Source organism: Meles meles, chromosome 1 (genome assembly GCF_922984935.1).
Source record: "Meles meles chromosome 1, mMelMel3.1 paternal haplotype, whole genome shotgun sequence".
Taxonomy (NCBI): Eukaryota; Metazoa; Chordata; class Mammalia; order Carnivora; family Mustelidae; genus Meles; species Meles meles.
In genome coordinates this window covers 98,395,116-98,413,206 of record NC_060066.1, presented here as the reverse complement: position 1 = coordinate 98,413,206, position 18,091 = coordinate 98,395,116, and the positions used below count along the sequence as shown (strand labels likewise).

The window sequence follows — 18,091 nt, the reverse complement described above, 5'->3', positions numbered from 1 at the left end:
CCATTAAAAAAAAAAAAGGAAATATTGCCATTTGTGACATCATGGATAGACTTTCAGTCTAAGTGAAATGTCAGAGAAAGACAAATGCTGTATGATCTCATTTATATGTGGAAGATAAAAAAAAAAAAAACTACAGTTAAAAAAAACCCAAACTCATAGATACAGAAAACAGATTGGTGATTGCCAGATTTGGGGGGAGTAGGGAGAGAAAGGAAGCAAACTAAGTGAAGGGGATTAAAAGGTACAAATTTCCAGTCACAAAATAAGTCCTGGGTGCCTGCGTGGCTCAGTTAGTTGGGTATCTGCCTTTGGCTCACAACCCACGTCAGGCTCTCTGTTTGGCAAAGAGCCTGCTTCTCCCTCTCCCTCTGCCTGCCACTCCCCCTGCTTGTGCACATGCACGCTCTCTATCAAATAAGTAAATAAAATCTTTTGAAAAATAAAATAAAATAAGTAAGTCTGGGGATATAATATACAGCATGACGACTGTAGTTAATAATATTATATGTATTCCCGAAAGGTGCTAAGAAAGTAGATCCTAAAAGTTCTCATCACAAGAAAAAAAATTTGTTTAACTATGTGTGGTAACAGATGTTGTTAACTATTAATTAGACTTATGTGGTGATCATTTTACAATATATATAAATATCAAATTATTATTTGATAATAAAAAGTTGTATGTCAATTATATCTCAATTTTTAAAGAATAAAGGTAAATAAACAACTTTTAGATATTGAAATTAAGATAACTGGTCACTGGGGCGCCTGGGTGGCTCAGTGGATTAAAGCCTCTGCGTTCGGCTCAGGTCATGATCTCAGGGTCCTGGGATCGAGCCCCACATCGGGCTCTCTGCTCGGCGGGGAGCCTGCTTCCCCACCCACCCCCCACCCCCGCCTGCCTCTCTGCCTGCTTGTGATCTCTCTCTGTCAAATAAATAAATAAAATCTTTAAAAAAAAAAAAAGATAACTGGTCACTAGCAGACCTGTGGTAGAAGACATGCTAAAGCATGGGTGGGCAAACTTTCTAAGAAGGGCCAAATAGTCAATATTTTAGGTGTTGAGGTCTCTATCACAGCTATTCAACTCTGCAATTACAATGGAAAAGCAGGCATACAAAAGACAAAAAATAAATAAATAAATAAGCACAGCAGTGTTCTTTATAAAAACCAGTGGTGGGCCAGATTTGGCCCATGAGCTTCTACAGACTGATAAGCCCTGAGCTAAGGGAAATTCTGCAGGTGGCAGAAAATGACACTGTAAAATGGAAAGATGAATCTACAGGAAAGAAAGAAAGAACTGCAGATATGGTAAACAGCTGAATAAATATAAAAAATGATTTTTCCCTCTTCACAAGATGAGCCATAAAACAAGTCTCAAATTTCCAAGAATTGAAACTTATTAGAATATGTTCCCTGGCCATAATGAAATTCAATTAAGGACCTTATTCTGTGGGGAGCCCTAAATTCTGATACCGTCTCCCTTTATGAAACTCCTCCTTTCTTCCTTTGCTTTTGTTAAGACTTCACCATTATTTTACTGAATTTTCTATTACTTTTTCAAGTTATTTTTCTTACTACTTTCTTCTAACTTTAAAAACATACCAAAACTCTTGCTCATATGATCCTTTGTTATTTTTACTATCTATCTGCTGACTAGAGAATTAAATTTCATATTTGAGGTATTATCATAACTAGCAATTTCAACTCTAACCTCAACACAGTCAATATAGTAACTAACCACCTCTTCTCTCAATTCTCCAAAATAATAGTACTCTAGAATTTAGTCATACTTGATTCTCCCCTTTTCTTCAACCCTATGTCAAATCAGTCAATGGGCCTTATCATTTTCCCTTTATGTTTTAATTTCATCTTTTGATCTCATTATAAAGAATGAAAAGGATTGAATTAATTATGAAAAGCACTTAAGAAACTGAACTTGCCAAAAACAAACCTAGATAATCCAGCAGCAATGTACTCTTTTTTTTTTTTTTTTTTCTAAAGGACTGGGAATTGGTAGGTGGGCTTCACCTTTTTTTTGTTTGTTTGTTTATTTGACACAGAGAGAGAGAGAGAGAGATCACAAGTAGAGCAGCAGACAGAGAGGGGGAAGCAGGCTCCCTGTGGAGCAGAGAGCTGGATGCGGGGCTCGATCCCAGGACCCTGAGACCATGACCTGAGCCAAAGGCAGCGGCTTAACCCACTGAGCCACCCAGGCGCCCCAGCAATGTACTCTTTAAAGGCCCTAAAATTCAATGACATCTTCACCTCAACAAACTCAAAAGTATAAATATATCAGTTTTATCTTTTTGTCCAAGTAAAGGTACAGAAATCTTCCCTAAGAGCACAGAGGAATCATGTGACAATTCAGCTCTTTCCTTCACCAGAACTGCTAGCCTTGTGAAATTATACAAAACAGGGCTTATATTATATATATATTATATTATATTATATCATATCATATATTATAACAGGACCTCTCAAACCATCTGTGGTGAAAACCAGTTGTGTTTGTTTTTTAACTTCCAATTAGTCATGAACAAATACCTTTATAAAATACAATAAAAATGACTTTCTAGAAAAATGCATTTTAAAATACACATAAAATATAAGCTCAAATTTCATGTTATTAAATTTGACAGATATGCAACTATTCCATCAAGTTACTATAAACTTCTAACAGCTTACTCTTACTTTCTATACATACCCACTGCAGACTGCTAACAGTTCACAGTACTGCACTGACATGCACACCACACCTGAAGTATCACTGTATAAACACATACCCTGAGATTAAAAATTGTCTCAGTATTACTATACCTCATTCAAACTTGGTACCTAATGAGCAAGATGGATAAATCCCTGAAATAAGGAATGAGGTACAGACTTGGGAGTAAAAATTTTTGATAGCAATAAGTCCATGCCAAAGCAGTAGGCAAAACAGCACCCACACACTTGAACTAGGGTGGACCTACCTGAAAGGGCAACAACTATAAACAGCCTACACAGAAAAATGTAGGTAAGTACAGGCCTGTGTCTGCGGGTTCATGTGTGTGGGTGCAAATTAAATATGACTACTATAGCCAATAAAAATCCAAGTCCAATTTGGTGGTATTTCTTTTGAACTAAGCCTTTCTGCTGAACACCACTGAGTTGTAAAAATGTAATTTTCTTATTATCTGACATATTACATAGGCTCTTGACTAAGTGGAGCCAGAAAGAGAAATAATACTCACAACCGATGTAAAACTCTAGACAACAAATATGATCTTCGATGTCTCTTTCAGCCACAGGCTCAAAACATACTAATTTATTTTAGGAACTAAAGATTGACAAATCAATTTAACCAACAGAATAACATTTGCAGAGACCTGGAGTCCAGCACCTGCTATGAATAAGTGAGACTGACATTTTCAAAAATAAAATTCACCAAGCCAAATGGAAAAAAATAAATAATTAGCCATTTTTTCAGCTCACAACAACTCAGCAAGCTTCTTAAAGTCTTCAGCACAAAAATTTCCTTCCTGAGTTTCAAAATGTGGGAAAAAATACATCACTAGACCATCCTTTTTTTTTTTTTTTAAAGATTTTATTTATTTATTTGACAGAGAGGGAAATCACAAGTAGGCAGAGAGGCAGGCAGAGAGAGGGGGAAGCAGGCTCCCTGCTGAGCAGAGAGGCTGATGCGGGGCTTGATCCCAGGACCCGGGATCATGAGCTGAGCCGAAGGCAGAGGCTTTAACCCACTGAGCCACCCGGGCGCCCCTCACTAGACCATCCTTAAACAACCTCATCAGTGAATCTTCTTTAACAGTTACAGGAATGTGAGAATGATAAAGAAAAAAAAAAAGACACATCATATTTTCACCTACTGATGGTCTAAGTCAAATGGCTTTACTATGCCATTACTAACGACTTAATTTTTTTTGTTGTTGTTGTTTATTTACAGCATAACAGTGTTCATTGTTTTGGCATCATACCCAGTGCTCCATGCAATACGTGCCCCCCCTATTACCCACCACCTTGTTCCTCAACCTCCCACTCCCACGCCCCTTCAAAACCCTCTGGTTGTTTTTCAGAGTCCATAGTCTCTCATGGTTCATCTCCCCTTCCAGTTTCCCTCAACTCCCTCTCCTCTCCATCTCCCCATGTCCTCCATGTTATTTGTTATGCTCCACAAATAAGTGAGACCATATGATACTTGACTCTCTCTGCTTGACTTATTTCACTCAGCATAATTTCTTCCAGTCCCGTCCATGTTGCCACAAAAGTTGGGTATTCGTCCTTTCTGATGGAGGCATAATACTCCATTGTGTATATGGACCACATCTTCCTTATCCATTCATCCGTTGAAGGGCATCTTGGTTCTTTCCACAGTTTGGCGACCGTAGCCATTGCTGCAATAAACATTGGGGTACAGATGGCCCTTCTTTTCACTACATCTGTATTTTTGGGGTAAATACCCAGCAGTGCAATTGCAGGGTCATAGGGAAGCTCTTAATTTCTTGAGGAATCTCCACACTGTTCTCCAAAGTGGCTGCACTAATTTGCATTCCCACCAACAGTGTAAGAGGGTTCCCCTTTCTCCACATCCTCTCCAACACACGTTGTTTCCTGTCTTGCTAATTTTGGCCATTCTAACTGGTGTCAGGTGGTATCTCAATGTGGTTTTAATTTGAGTCTCCCTGATGGCTAGTGATGATGAACATTTTTTCATGTGTCTGATAGCCATTTATATGTCTTCATTGGAGAAGCATCTGTTCATATCTTCTGCCCATTTTTTGATATGATTATCTGTTTTGTGTGTGTTGAGTTTGAGAAGTTCTTTATAGATCCTGGATATCAACCTTTTGTCTGTACTGTCATTTGCAAATATCTTCTCCCATTCCGTGGGTTGCCTTTTTGTTTTGTTGACTGTTTCCTTTGCTGTGCAGAAGCTTTTGATCTTGATGAAGTCCCAAAAGTTCATTTTTGCTTTTGTTTCCTTGGCCTTTGGAGACATATCTTGAAAGAAGTTGCTGTGGCTGATATCGAAGAGGTTACTGCCTATGTTCTCCTCTAGGATTCTGATAGATTCCTGTCTCACGTTGAGGTCTTTTATCCATTTCGAGTTTATCTTTGTGTACGGTGTAAGAGAATGGTCAAGTTTCATTCTTCTACATATCGCTGTCCAGTTTTCCCAGCACCATTTATTGAAGAGACTGTCTTTTTTCCATTGAATATTTTTTCCTGTTTTGTCGAAGATTATTTGACCATAGAGTTGAGGGTCCATATCTGGGCTCTCCACTCTGTTCCACTGGTCTATGTGTCTGTTTTCATGCCAGTACCAAGCTGTCTTGGTGATCACAGCCTTGTAGTAAAGCTTGAAATCGGGTAACGTGATGCTGCCAGTTTTGTTTTTGTTTTTCAACATTTCCTTAGCAATTCGGGGTCTCTTCTGATTCCATACAAATTTTAGGATTATTCGCTCCAGCTCTTTGAAAAATATCAGTGGAATTTTGATCGGAATGGCATTAAAAGTATAGATTGCTCTAGGCAGTATAGACATTTTAACAATGTTTATTCTTCCAATCCAAGAACATGGAATGGTCTTCCATCTTTTTGTGTCTTCTTCAATTTCTTTCATGAGTGTTCTGTAGTTCCTCGAGTACAGGTCCTTTACCTCTTTGGTTAGGTTTATTCCCAGGTGTCTTATGGTTCTTGGTGCTATAGTAAATGGAATCGATTCTCTAATTTCCCTTTCTGTATTTCTGTTGTTAGTGTATAAGAAAGCCACTGATTTCTGTACATTGACTTTGTATCCTGCCACGACTAACTACTTAATTTTAACTCAGTTGTGTACATTAAAGTTATGGATGTCTAAAGATAGTCTTCTGATTTTCCGCCCTTAGAATATTCCCCTAATGACTGTACTGTCCCAAATTTAGCACAGCAGAGTCTAAAAAACCAATATTCTTGCCAAGAGATTGAGTCTATTTTACATAATCTGAAATCCGAATTCAGTAACAGAAGCCCAGGAATTAGCCTAATAATTAGTTCCATGTGCTGTGGGTACAAAATTGAAACTGTAAATAAAGATTAAATAAAGTTTTTAAATGTTGTTAAAAGTTAAATATTCATGCTGCCTCTTCTAAATCAAACAGGTCAACATTGAATCTTTGCCTATGTTCAACACCAAGTAAGAACGCAATTTACAGAGGTAGGGGATTTAATAGGCAAACTGCTATTATTCTTTGACTTTCTGGAGACAAAAGGCACAAACCGTGTATTTACTATTGCCAGGCTCCTGCTGTCTCACTGAATCCTTACCTAATCTCAAAGTGAGTTAAGTATTACTAACCACCTTTCACAGACATAGGAATTCATTCTAAGTTCAGGTCATTCTCCCAACAACACAGCATTGTATTCACAGCGAGATCTTATCCACTTCGGAGACTACACTCTTTCTAATACACCATACTGAAAGGAAAATCAGAAAAGAGCTACACTATTGTACTTCTCAAATTTCCATAAAAAGTAGATAAGCAATCTAGACAGGTCAAAAAAAAAAAATAGAAAAGAAAAGAAAAAACCCTAAGAACCTCAGTCTAGCTCCATAGATCTTTGGGACTTTTGAGCTTTTTATGTTGTAAACATTCTTCATGATGACTTCATCAAGTCACTGCATAAAGACAAGAATTTTTTTTTAGAGATTTATTTATATGAGAGAGAGAGAGAGTACATACATGAGCAGAAGGAGGGGCAGAGGGAGAAACAGAGTCCTTGTTGAGCAGGAAAGCCCCATGCTCAATCCCAAAACCCCGGGATCTTGACCTGAGCAGAAGGCAGCCACTTGACCAACTGAGCCAACCAGGCACCCCTAAGGACAAGCATTTAAACACAATACAAAATCCTAAGAAAAAGTATCTTCTCTTATTCATTCTTCTATTTGCTCAGTAACTAACACATTGTCCGTTACCACAATTGGTCTTAAGTAAACATCTGATAGATGATTAAGATAATCCATGAAAGAGGAAGAAAGAGTGGATGGGAGAAGGAAAAGGATAAGAAGACAGAGGGAGAATCTCAAAGGTAGGATTCAATTAATATCAACACCTCTCTTCTATGATGTGGCAATATTAGAAATACCTGCTTCCAATGACCCTTTTATTTTACATAATAATGATCTAAAATGAAAATCAATGAGACAGAAGAGGAACTAGGCAGGAGCAAAATATTAAGCAGGGTTTGTAGGCTCAGATAAAAAAAATGACCATATATATTATATTTAAGGCAGCTTATCCTGAGCTTTAGATTAAATCTTAATCTATTACTATAAATTACTAGTAACTGATTTCTTACTATAAACTCACAGAAGTTACTATATTACCTAAATAATATTTATTAGAAAATACAAGTTTATTGGGGCACCTAAGTGGCTCAGTTGGTTAAGAATCTGCCTTCAGCTTATGTCATGATCTCAGTGAGAGTCCTAGACTCAAGCCCCACCTCTGGCTCCATGCTCAGTGGGGTGTCTGCTTCTCCTTCTCCCTCTGCCTCTCCCTCCTCTTGTGCTCTCTCTCAAATAAATAAAAACAAATTTTTAAACAAAGTGTAAATTTATGAAAACTGAGGGGAAAAGTTAAAAGTGTAGATATCTACTCTTTCAAACAACAGGAGAGCTAAATTAAGACCCTGACTTTTAGACCATTCTCTCTTCCACATCTTACCTTTAAAAAACAAGTTACCTTATCATCAAATTATAGGAAGAAATAACTTTCGATAAATGTTCACAATCATCAACATTTAGAACAAGCATTTTAACTTAAAATATGTAACTAACATACAAAAAAGTTAAGTAGATATAAACTGAAAAATACTATTAATTTGCAAGTTAATTACTTAGACAACTATTGATTTATTTCCCAGAAAAGAAAGTCATACAAAGAAAAAAGTAAGTAATAATGATCCAAGTCATCTTTCTAGGATAATCTAATTGCAGACATTGAGCTAAGGGTAACTAACTTTCTGAGCAATTTAGCAATTACTAAATATATCTTATTTTCAAAAAGAGTTTTCATGACAACTTTGGAGGAGTTTCCAATTTAGAAAAAAGTCTGTGCACTAACAGAAAATAAGGACTCTCTCCTAGTCTTGCTTTCCACAGTAAGTTTTGTTAAGCAGATTATTTTAATAAAATTCTAACATATCAGTAACCTTAACATACTCATGAAAACTAGAGTAGGAGACTCATGGGTAGGTTCATTCTCAGTGCAGAAGTATTTGCAAGTAGAACTGCTGGGTATTTACCCCAAAGATACAGATGTAGTGAAAAGAAGAGCCATCTGTACCCCAATGTTTATAGCAACAATGGCCAGGGTCGCCAAACTGTGGAAAGAAGCAAGATGCCCTTCAACGGACAAATGGATAAGGAAGATGTAGTCCATATACACGATGGAGTATTATGCCTCCATCAGAAAGGATGAATACCCAACTTTTGTAGCAACATGGACGGGACTGGAAGAGATTATGCTGAGTGAAATGAGTCAAGCAGAGAGAGTCATTTATCATATGGTTTCACTTATTTGTGGAGCATAACAAAGAACATGGAGGACATGGAGAGATGGAGAGGAGAAGGGAGTTGAGGGAAACTGGAAGGGGAGATGAACAATGAGAGACTATGGACTCTGAAAAACAACCTGAGGGTTTTGAAGGGGCGGGGGGTGGGAAGTTGGGGAACCAGGTGGTGGGTAATAGGGAGGGCACGTATTGCATGGATCACTGGGTGTGGTGCAAAAACAATGAATACTATTACGCTGAAAATAAATTTTAAAAAAAAAGAAGTATTTGCAAGTAGATATTCTGTCACTGAATTTTATTATCATATTTTTAAACATGAGAACCAAGCAAAGCAGTCAAAAATTTAAAAAGGAATTTAACTCAGTCAATAAAGAAAAAAACAATAAAAATACCAATAAGTTCAATACCACTACCCCACTGTTTATACTCATACAGTCACAGATACTTATAATACTTATCAAGGGCCTACTATGTGCCAAGTACTCATTTAGCCCACATTTATTTTTTCAAAAGGCATTATCATATGAGCATAAAGTCCAATGAGAGACTTAAGACAGATGATATTACTCTCACCAGACACATGAACAAACCTGAAGCATGGAGAGGCTAAGCCAATTTGCCAAAGGCACAGAAGCCAGCCCAAGAGCCCAATGAACATGAACAAGAACCCACTGTGCATGCTGGGCAAACACACTACCACCAATCTGAGTGTACACACTCTTCATAGAAATTGACACTCTTCGTAGAAATGGATCTGCCAAACATGATCTTCGAAGAGATGATAATTCAGACCCCCTCTTAACCATTGTTTTCAGTGCCCACTACAATTCATCCAAAGTTGATCCACCATGTAAAAGGAACAAAGATCATAAATTACAGGTATTAAATAGGCTTAGGTGCCTGGGTGGCTCAGTGCGTTAGGCCTCTGCCTTTGTCTCAGGTCATGATCTCAGAGTCCTAGGATCGAGGCCCCCATCAGGCTCTCTGCTCAGCAGGAAGCCTGCTTCCCCACCCACCCCCTTTCTCTGCCTGTCTCTCTACCTACTTGTGATCTCTGTCAAATAAATAAATCTTAAAAAAAAAAAAAAATATATATATATATATATCTCAATAGGCTTCCATTTCTGGGAGTGAGACTATGTTTAATTTTTATAATTTTTCTTAATATTTTTCTACAGCACCTTTTTTTAACCATAGAGCATATTATTTTCATAAATAGGAAAAAATCAATTTTTTCCATTTTCTTAATTACAGGTACTTAATTTGGAACAGGAGGTTTTAATAAATTAAAAACTCCTATAACTACCACAGGACAGAAAGGAAGAGAAACAAGGGAGAAACTCAAAACAAAGACAAATCAAATAGAGGAGCTTTAAGCCTTCAGAAAATAAATACATGGAGTTGAAAAGATATAATCCATATTCAGCCATAATTAATAGAGTTTAAAAATGCAAACAGCTCTGCCTCATGTCCATCAGTAGGCACAATATACAATAAAGTAGCACAAGCAGATCTGACAGAGCCTTGTTCAGACGCACTGGGCTTTGATGGGTAATGTTCCAGAGCATGAATACACCTTAGGGTGATGAAGTGACAGGATGGCTGAAGGATTTACGTTGGCCCCACCAGTCCAATGCCCAGAAGAGTAATACAGATCAGTAAAGCAAATGCTCCATTTTAGAGAGCACGTCTGTTCCTTCAGAAAGCAAATGGTCACAAATCAGGATTGTATCTTCAACGGCCAGACTTATGTGCTCCATTTATTCCCTTAATATTCACTTCAAGGTGGGGACAGGGGGTGATCAATAATCAATCTACAAGAACAAATTACTGACAATTCCAGAAATCAGCCTCTTTATTTGTTAACATTTATCAACCTCTCTCCACCTTTGTATTAAAACATCCTTCCAAAATCTCTGGGAGCCTTCTCTTCTCCAAAGCTTCTCCTTAAACCCACCATTCTCACCCTCCACCTTTTTTTTTTTTTTTTAAGATTTATTTGACAGAGAGAAACACAGCGAGAGAGGGAACACAAGCAGGGGGAGTGGGAGATGGAGAAGCAGGCTTCTTGCCAAGCAGGGAACCCGACGTGGGGCTCAATCCCAGGATCCTAGGATCATGACCTGAGCCGAAGGCACACACTTAACCGACTGAGCCACCCAGGTGCCCCCCCACCTCTTTTACATTACTTATCTTCTTGTACATTACTTAATGCTCCATTAAACTGACATTATTTACCTACATATTCTGGTCTTCACTAAACTACAAGCCTTCCAGTGTCAAGCTATATCTCAGGCATTTGTGTTCCCTATTAATTACATAATGGCTGAAATATAAAAGATACTCAAAACTTGGTTTTTGTGAATTAAATTGAGCTCTAGCAATTAAAGGAGAATGTTGGAAGATCCTAATTCTAGAATTCTTCATCTTTATTAAATAAATAAGACAATGAATAATGAAACACTCAAGCAGAAAAAAGATGTATATTCAACTTAGCTACTAAAATACTTCAGGGTGGAGTCTTATTAATACATCTACTCTTGATTTAAAACTGATTATTACCTTATCTGGACTTAACTGAAATTTACCTTGACAATTCACATAGTTTGCTAGAAAAATCTAAAGGCAGGGGCACCTGGTGGCTCAGATGGTTGAGTGTCTGCCTTCGGCTCAGGTCATGATTCCGGGGTCCTGGGATCAAGTCCCAAATCAGGCTCCCTGCTCAGTGTGGAGCCTGCTTCTCCCTCTCTCTGTCTCTCATGAATAAATAACATCTTTAAAAAAAAAGAAAAGAAAAAGAAAATCTAAAGGCAGAGCCAGTATGGTGAGGCATAGGAGGTACCACATTTACCTATTTCCTAAGAGTAAACTACAGAACAATTTCTACATGAAAAAGAATGATTTTCTTTTTTTTTTTTATAAGATTTTATTTATTTATTTGACAGAGAGAGATCACAAGTAGGCAGAGAGAGAGAGGAGGAAGCAGGCTCCCTGCTGAGCAGAGAGCCTGATGCAGGACTCGATCCTAGGACTCTGAGATCATGACCTGAGCTGAAGGCAGAGGCCCAACCCACTGAGCCACCCAGGTGCCCCGAAAAACAATGTATTTTCAAGTAAGCAATCTGAATTCCTCTCTCAGCAGGACCTACAGTTCTCCTTTTCATGGTTTCCCTCCCTTTTAATGCCACTCTTAAGATTCCTGAGAAAAATGCACCAAGAAAAGAAACAAAGGAGATGACAGAGTTGTTAAGATGGTGGATTTGGAGCCAGACAGCACTCACCGAAACCCCAAATTCCAATCCTACTGCTTACTAACTGAGGAATCAATCTGCAAGTCTTGGTTTCCTGATCTATAACATTAAAATAATCACAGAACGCACTGGATGATCATGAAGATTAAATAAGGCAATGCACGAAAATCATTAATAAATTACAACAGTTACTATTCTCAGCATCAAAGACGGGTTAGCATGACGGTTGAGAGCATGAGTCATACTGCCTGAGACTTAATTCCTGCTCTGCCACTTCCTAGCTATTTTGGCAAATTCCTTAACCTCTTGAGGCCTAATGCCCATTACATGGAGTTCTTGGGAGATTAAATGAGTAACACATTTAAAGCAATTAGAACAGTGCCTGACACTGAATAAGCTCTCAATAAACATTAGTTATTATTGCTATTAACTATAAACATCTAGAAAAGAGTTCCTACAGGTCAAAGTTTAAAATTTTAAAGGTGACAAATGCTATGAGTAAGCAATTTATAGGAAGAACAGAAATAGCTGATAAAGATACTAAACAATGCTCAACTTCATTCATTATTAACAGAATATAAATTTAAAATAATGATTTCACTTTTCAGCTCATCTTTCGCAACAATTAAATGAAATGCAAGTGAAAGAAAGGAAAAGCATGCATTCTCAATATGTAGCTGATGGAAATGTAAATTTGCACATTAATGAAAGGTGATTTGAGGTTACCCTAACAAAACTGTAAAAGTTTATTACTTAATTCAGCAATTCCATCTATAGAACTATATCTCAACAGAAATATTCATCAAAGTTGGTAGACATGTAGAAGAAACTGGAAACACCCCACATGCCCATCAATAGGACATGGGTTAAAAAAACCACTTTATATCAACATAGAAGAATGCAAACATTTAAAAAATTACTAAAGACCCACATATATGAAAATGAACACATTCATTATATATTGTTAAGAATAAAGTTATAGAATAGTATTTATAATATGATGTCATTTTATTTTTAAATACAAAATAAAATTACACACCTATTTATATATTTATCTCTATGTGATTAGAAAAATCTGGAAGATGTTGTCACTATGTTCGGCAAATGTGATGTCTAGGCTATTTAAACTTCTGCAACACATCTGTACTACTTTCTAGTTTTGATTTGCTGTTGTTTATTTAAAGAAAGCATAAAGAGCAAATAATAGTTAAAAGCAGACTGTGAAGCCATTAACTTGGATTTGCATGCTTACCCGCAATGTGCCTTCTCTATCTCAGTATCCCCATTTTTAAAATGAGAAGACCAACACTAATACAAAGATACCAATATACTAACAATAACAACAATAATCATCATGTTATAGGGCAGTGGTAAGCATTAAATGGGGTAACAAATGGAAAGCCTTAAAACAATGCATTGCACAGAGTAAGCACTCTCTGAACTGCCCACTATTATTACTCTTGGGTAGCATCCTTAAAAGACACTAGGTCAGCCAACTCATCCCTCAGAAACCCAATTAAATCCTAAGGTGACCAACAAAATAATCAACACACAATGGCTACAGCAAATACACTGGGTCTGGACAATCGATTAACAATACTTTATTTCTGTGTTATAGCTTCCTGGCAGCCAGGAGACCTAGAATTCTGGTTCTAACTCTGGTCCCCCTCTTGTCCTCAACTCCCTCAACTGTTCAAGAGAGGAAGCTGACTTAAATATCACCCAAATTCTAATATTCTAACAGGAAAACTTTACTAAACAAAATGATTACAGATCCTTGGAGTTGCTTCAGAAATACACTCATCAGCTCATCAGCAGATCCAGAATCTGAAATACAACTCTATATTAAAACAAGGGCCCCTTAAGAGAAAAACTTCCCTAACAGCGTCTTGGAACACACTGCAATGAAAAAGGATTTCCTCTATGTGAACATCAATTACATCTCCTACACATTTTATCCACTTAAATGGCTATTCCCCAATCCTACTCCTCGATGCCACAATGAATTAGTGAGATTTTACTCTGTGTTCACCAAGGCCCCATAGTTTCATAACTACATGGAGAACAAGCAATTTTTTCCCACCTGCTAAAAGCCCTCAAATGTACTTCACAGGAAAAATGCCACATACACACAACTAAAAAAAATAAATAAATAAATAATAAAAAAAATAAAACACTTACACGGAATGCTGCAAGAATAATTCTTGTCACTTTCTCTTTGACAGATTCTTGAAGAATATCAGACAGGACAGGAATGATATTATAGCGCCGCAGGTGTTCACACATTTGAGGACTGAATGCCAGGAGCCATATGGAAAAAATCATTTGATACTGGAGTTGAAAGCCACACTTGTTACTCAAAACTCCCATGATGCTGAAAAGGAAAACACATTAAGAAGACATTTACTATAACAGTGCAATAAGAAAGAAAAAATAATTGCTTATTCTCTTTCTGCACTAACAGAACAAGTCTCTCTGAATTATGTCCTCAGCTTCTTTTCTGCCAGATATAAGCAAGGTAGGTCCTTACTTATAGAGGCCCATTTCCAGCACAGCCTCACTTAAATCTCTCTCCAAAAATCACAGGACTTCAGTGTTCAGAAGCAGCTGCTGCAGGGAAGCAATGAGAAAGGAAACATAAACTTGCAATACAGTAGAAGAAATGGTAAGATAGACATTAAAAAAAAATACAAAAGGATTTGTTAACACAAATGGATGTACACCTTGATGAAGTCAGAAGGTATATCAAGATTTTGAGTCTGGATAACCAAGAGGATCATTTGTAGACTTAAAAATACTTAGGAAGCTCACACAGAGAAAAGGGGATGATTGGGGAAAAACCTGTCATGAATCTGAACTGGACACAGCCAATCTTTAACTCTGGTGGTTAAAACCTCAGAAGTTTCTAGATGAGCCTCCCATTTTACTGATAAAGAAACTGGGAAAGCTATATGGAGTTACATCAAGAAAGAAGACTAAGGAAATTTCCCTGGGGAATGCCTACATTCAAACAAAAAAGAAGATAAGCCACTAAAAAATGACCAAAGTGGTTATGGGGAACTCAAAACACAACACAAAGAGTGAATCCTAATATAAATATGGACCTTAGTAAATAAGAATATATCAATACTGGCTCGTCAAGTGAAAGAAATGTACCATACTAATGTAAAACATTAATACAGGAGAACTGTGGGAAGGTAAGTACATATGGGAATTCTGACTTCTGATTTTTAAACATAAAACTTCTCTTTAAAAAGTCTAGTAAGGGCACCTGGGTGGCTCAGTTGGTTAAGCAACTGCCTTCAGCTCAGGTCATAATCCTGCAGTGCAGGATCAAGTTCTGCCTCGGGCTCCCTCCTCAGCAGGGAGTCTGCTTCTCCCTCTGACCCTCCCCCTTCTCATGCTCTATTCTCTCATTATCTCTCTCTCAAATAAAAAAAAAAAAAAAATTAAAAATTTTAAAAATAAATAAAAAGTAAAAAATAAGTAAAAAGTTTATTAATAGAGCTACCCTATGACCCAGCAATTGCACTACTGGGTATTTACCCAAAGACACAAATATAGTGATCCAAAGGGGCACCTGTACCCTAATGTTTATAGCAGCAATGTCTACAATTGCCAAACTATGCAAAGAGCCCAGATGTCCATCAATAGATGAACAGATAAAGAAGATGTGATAGATATATACCATAGAATATTACACGGCCATCAAAAAAATGAAATCTTGCCATTTGCAACAACATGGATGGAACTAGAGGGTATTGTGCTAAGTGAAGTAAGTCAGTCAGAGAAAGACAATTATTATATTGCTCTCACTGATATGTGGAACTTAATAAACAGGGCGGATTAAGGGGAAGAAAAGAAAAAATGAAACAAGATAAACCAGAGAGGGAGACAAAGCCTAAAGATTTTTTAAAAATTTTTTTTCAGAATTCAGAATTCAGAATTGTTCCAGAATTCATTATTTATGCACCACACCCAGTGCTCCATGCAATACATGCCCTCCACAATACCCACCACCAGACTCATCCAACCTCCCACCCCTTTCCCCTCCAAAATCCTCAGTTAGTTCCTCAGAGTCCACAGTCAACCTTAGAGACTCTTAATCTTAGGAAACAAACTGAGACTTGCTGGAGGGCAGGATGGTGGGGGGAAATGGGGTAACCGGGTGAGGGACACTGGGGAGGGTATGTGCTATGGGGACCACTAGGTATTGTAGAAGACTGATGAATCACAGACCTGTACCCCTAAAACAAACAATACATATGTTAATAAAATAAATGAATTTTTAAAAATAAAAATAATAAAGTCTATTAATAAAAATAGATTTTTAAATCTAATCTTACAATCTACAACTACTAACTTATCAAAAGGCTTATATTTATGCCATTTCTCCATTTTTGGGATTTGTATACAGTTATAAATCTACTGAATCGCCCTAAATTTTCTCAGGCTTAATTTTTCCCTTACCTCCTTTCTATTTGGGGTTGTTACATAAGACTTGCTTTTATTTAATATTGATGTCAGTGTTTCAAAAACTGTAAAAGCAAGTCATTTTATACTATTTTATACTATTTTATAGTATTTTATACATTTTATACTATTAATACCCTAGTACCTAATTTCCTTTTGCTAACTGTTCCACTTATTAGGGTAAGCCTTTTACACTTTGCTTTGTGACACTGTGGCTGAGACTTTAAGCCACAGCTCTGCTCTGCCAGCTGGCTCTGCCAACAGAAGCAGCTAGAAGTTGACTGCTAAGAAGGAGGAAGAAGAGGCTTTGTCAGCTTCCTGCTCCTGTGGGTATCACTCCAGCAACAGTCCTGCACTTCCACAGCAGCAACTGCTTTCCCGTGGCAGCAGCTGAATTCAGTATGTAACAGCGCTGGCTGAACAACCTCACTACACACGCTCACAGAGAGCAGCACAAGCCAAGGCCCTTCCTCTGAGTTCAGGAACACAAGCCCTATGAGTCTTCAGATGACTGTATCATAAATGCATTTTGCCAAATTCAAGAATCAGTAAGTGAAAATATATCTCTAAGGACAAAAAAAAAAAAAAAAGGAAATACAGTATTCTCACTTATTTAGCTGTTCAACATGAAAGCCTTCAACACAATTATTTTTCAAAAAGAACCTGGACCACTCCATTTTGCTAAAAGGACATATGATGGTTTTCCTTCATCTTTTAGGATGTTTGTGCACCAAAATTCACTTACTACAGAAATATTTACCATGAAAAAATTATTTTTATTTGAGAGAGAGAGTGTACATGCAAGTTGGGGGAGTGAAAGATGGGGGAGACAGAGATGGAGAGAATCTCAAGCAGACTCCCTGCTGAACCCGGAGCCTGACACAGGACTCAATCTCATAACCCTGAGATAATAACCTGAGCCAAAAACAAGAGTCAGATGCTTAATCAATTAAGCCACCCAGGTGCCCTAACCATTAAAAATTCTTATTAGAATTTCTAGTGGTTGTTTTTCACTATTTTTTTTCATAATTCTGTTAATTATACATAAAATGGCCAAATATATGTCTTCCCAAAGATCCATGGGGCAAATTGTTATGACTATTTTTCCTGACATACTGAAGGTTAAGTATAAACAGATTGAAATTTTGCTAAAAAATAAAAGATTACTAATTTACTGAGTCAACAGTAATTGAGTATTTCATTACAATTCTATGAAAGTCATAAGAAAACCCATTTGCAGAAGTAACCCAGCTGAGGAAGTTGCATGCAAATACTGGCTGAGGAAATCCCTCTGGCAGGGGTATCCCTACACTGGAGATGGAGGAATCAGCCTAGTAGAGTCTGATGACACAGAATCAGGGCTCTTCAATCAACTCTTTTGGCTCACCCATCAACCTTCTGTTGACAAACTAATTTCCTGTATAGGTTTTCCAACAGATAAACAACGTCTTCACTAACCAAAAAGACTATTTGGTTTAAGAGTAGAAAGATCTCTCATTATGAATAAATAAGTTGGCTTTTTGGTAACAGAGAATTTTGTTTGTTGGGGGGGGTGTTGTTTGTTCTCTAAGTACATTTGCTGACCTCAGAAGGTAGCTCCTCAAAGTTTCTGGACCTGCAAATTAGGACTCCACAGAGAATGGTTTAATTACATTACGAAGAGTGGGTTATATTTATTCTTGTGGATAAGATCTTGTTGATATCTGCCTACATTTACCACAAGATACTTTTATAATTGTTCTTCTATTCTGAATACCTAGAATTTGTTCTATCAAGGTTAGGCCTTTCAGAGTTCTTAACCTCTTAAATAG

At 37.3% G+C, this 18,091-nt stretch overlaps 1 protein-coding gene across 2 annotated transcripts in view; it reads right to left on the bottom strand.

Annotated features, from left to right (window-relative positions):
* ATP6V1H (ATPase H+ transporting V1 subunit H) overlaps window positions 1-18,091 on the bottom strand; it is a 144,597-nt gene that overhangs the window by 85,598 nt on the left and 40,908 nt on the right. For both annotated transcript variants that reach the window (XM_046026704.1, XM_046026715.1), the window contains one exon: window positions 13,989-14,181. In XM_046026704.1, coding sequence (XP_045882660.1) covers window positions 13,989-14,181 — 193 coding nt within the window. The remainder of the gene's footprint in view (window positions 1-13,988; window positions 14,182-18,091) is intronic.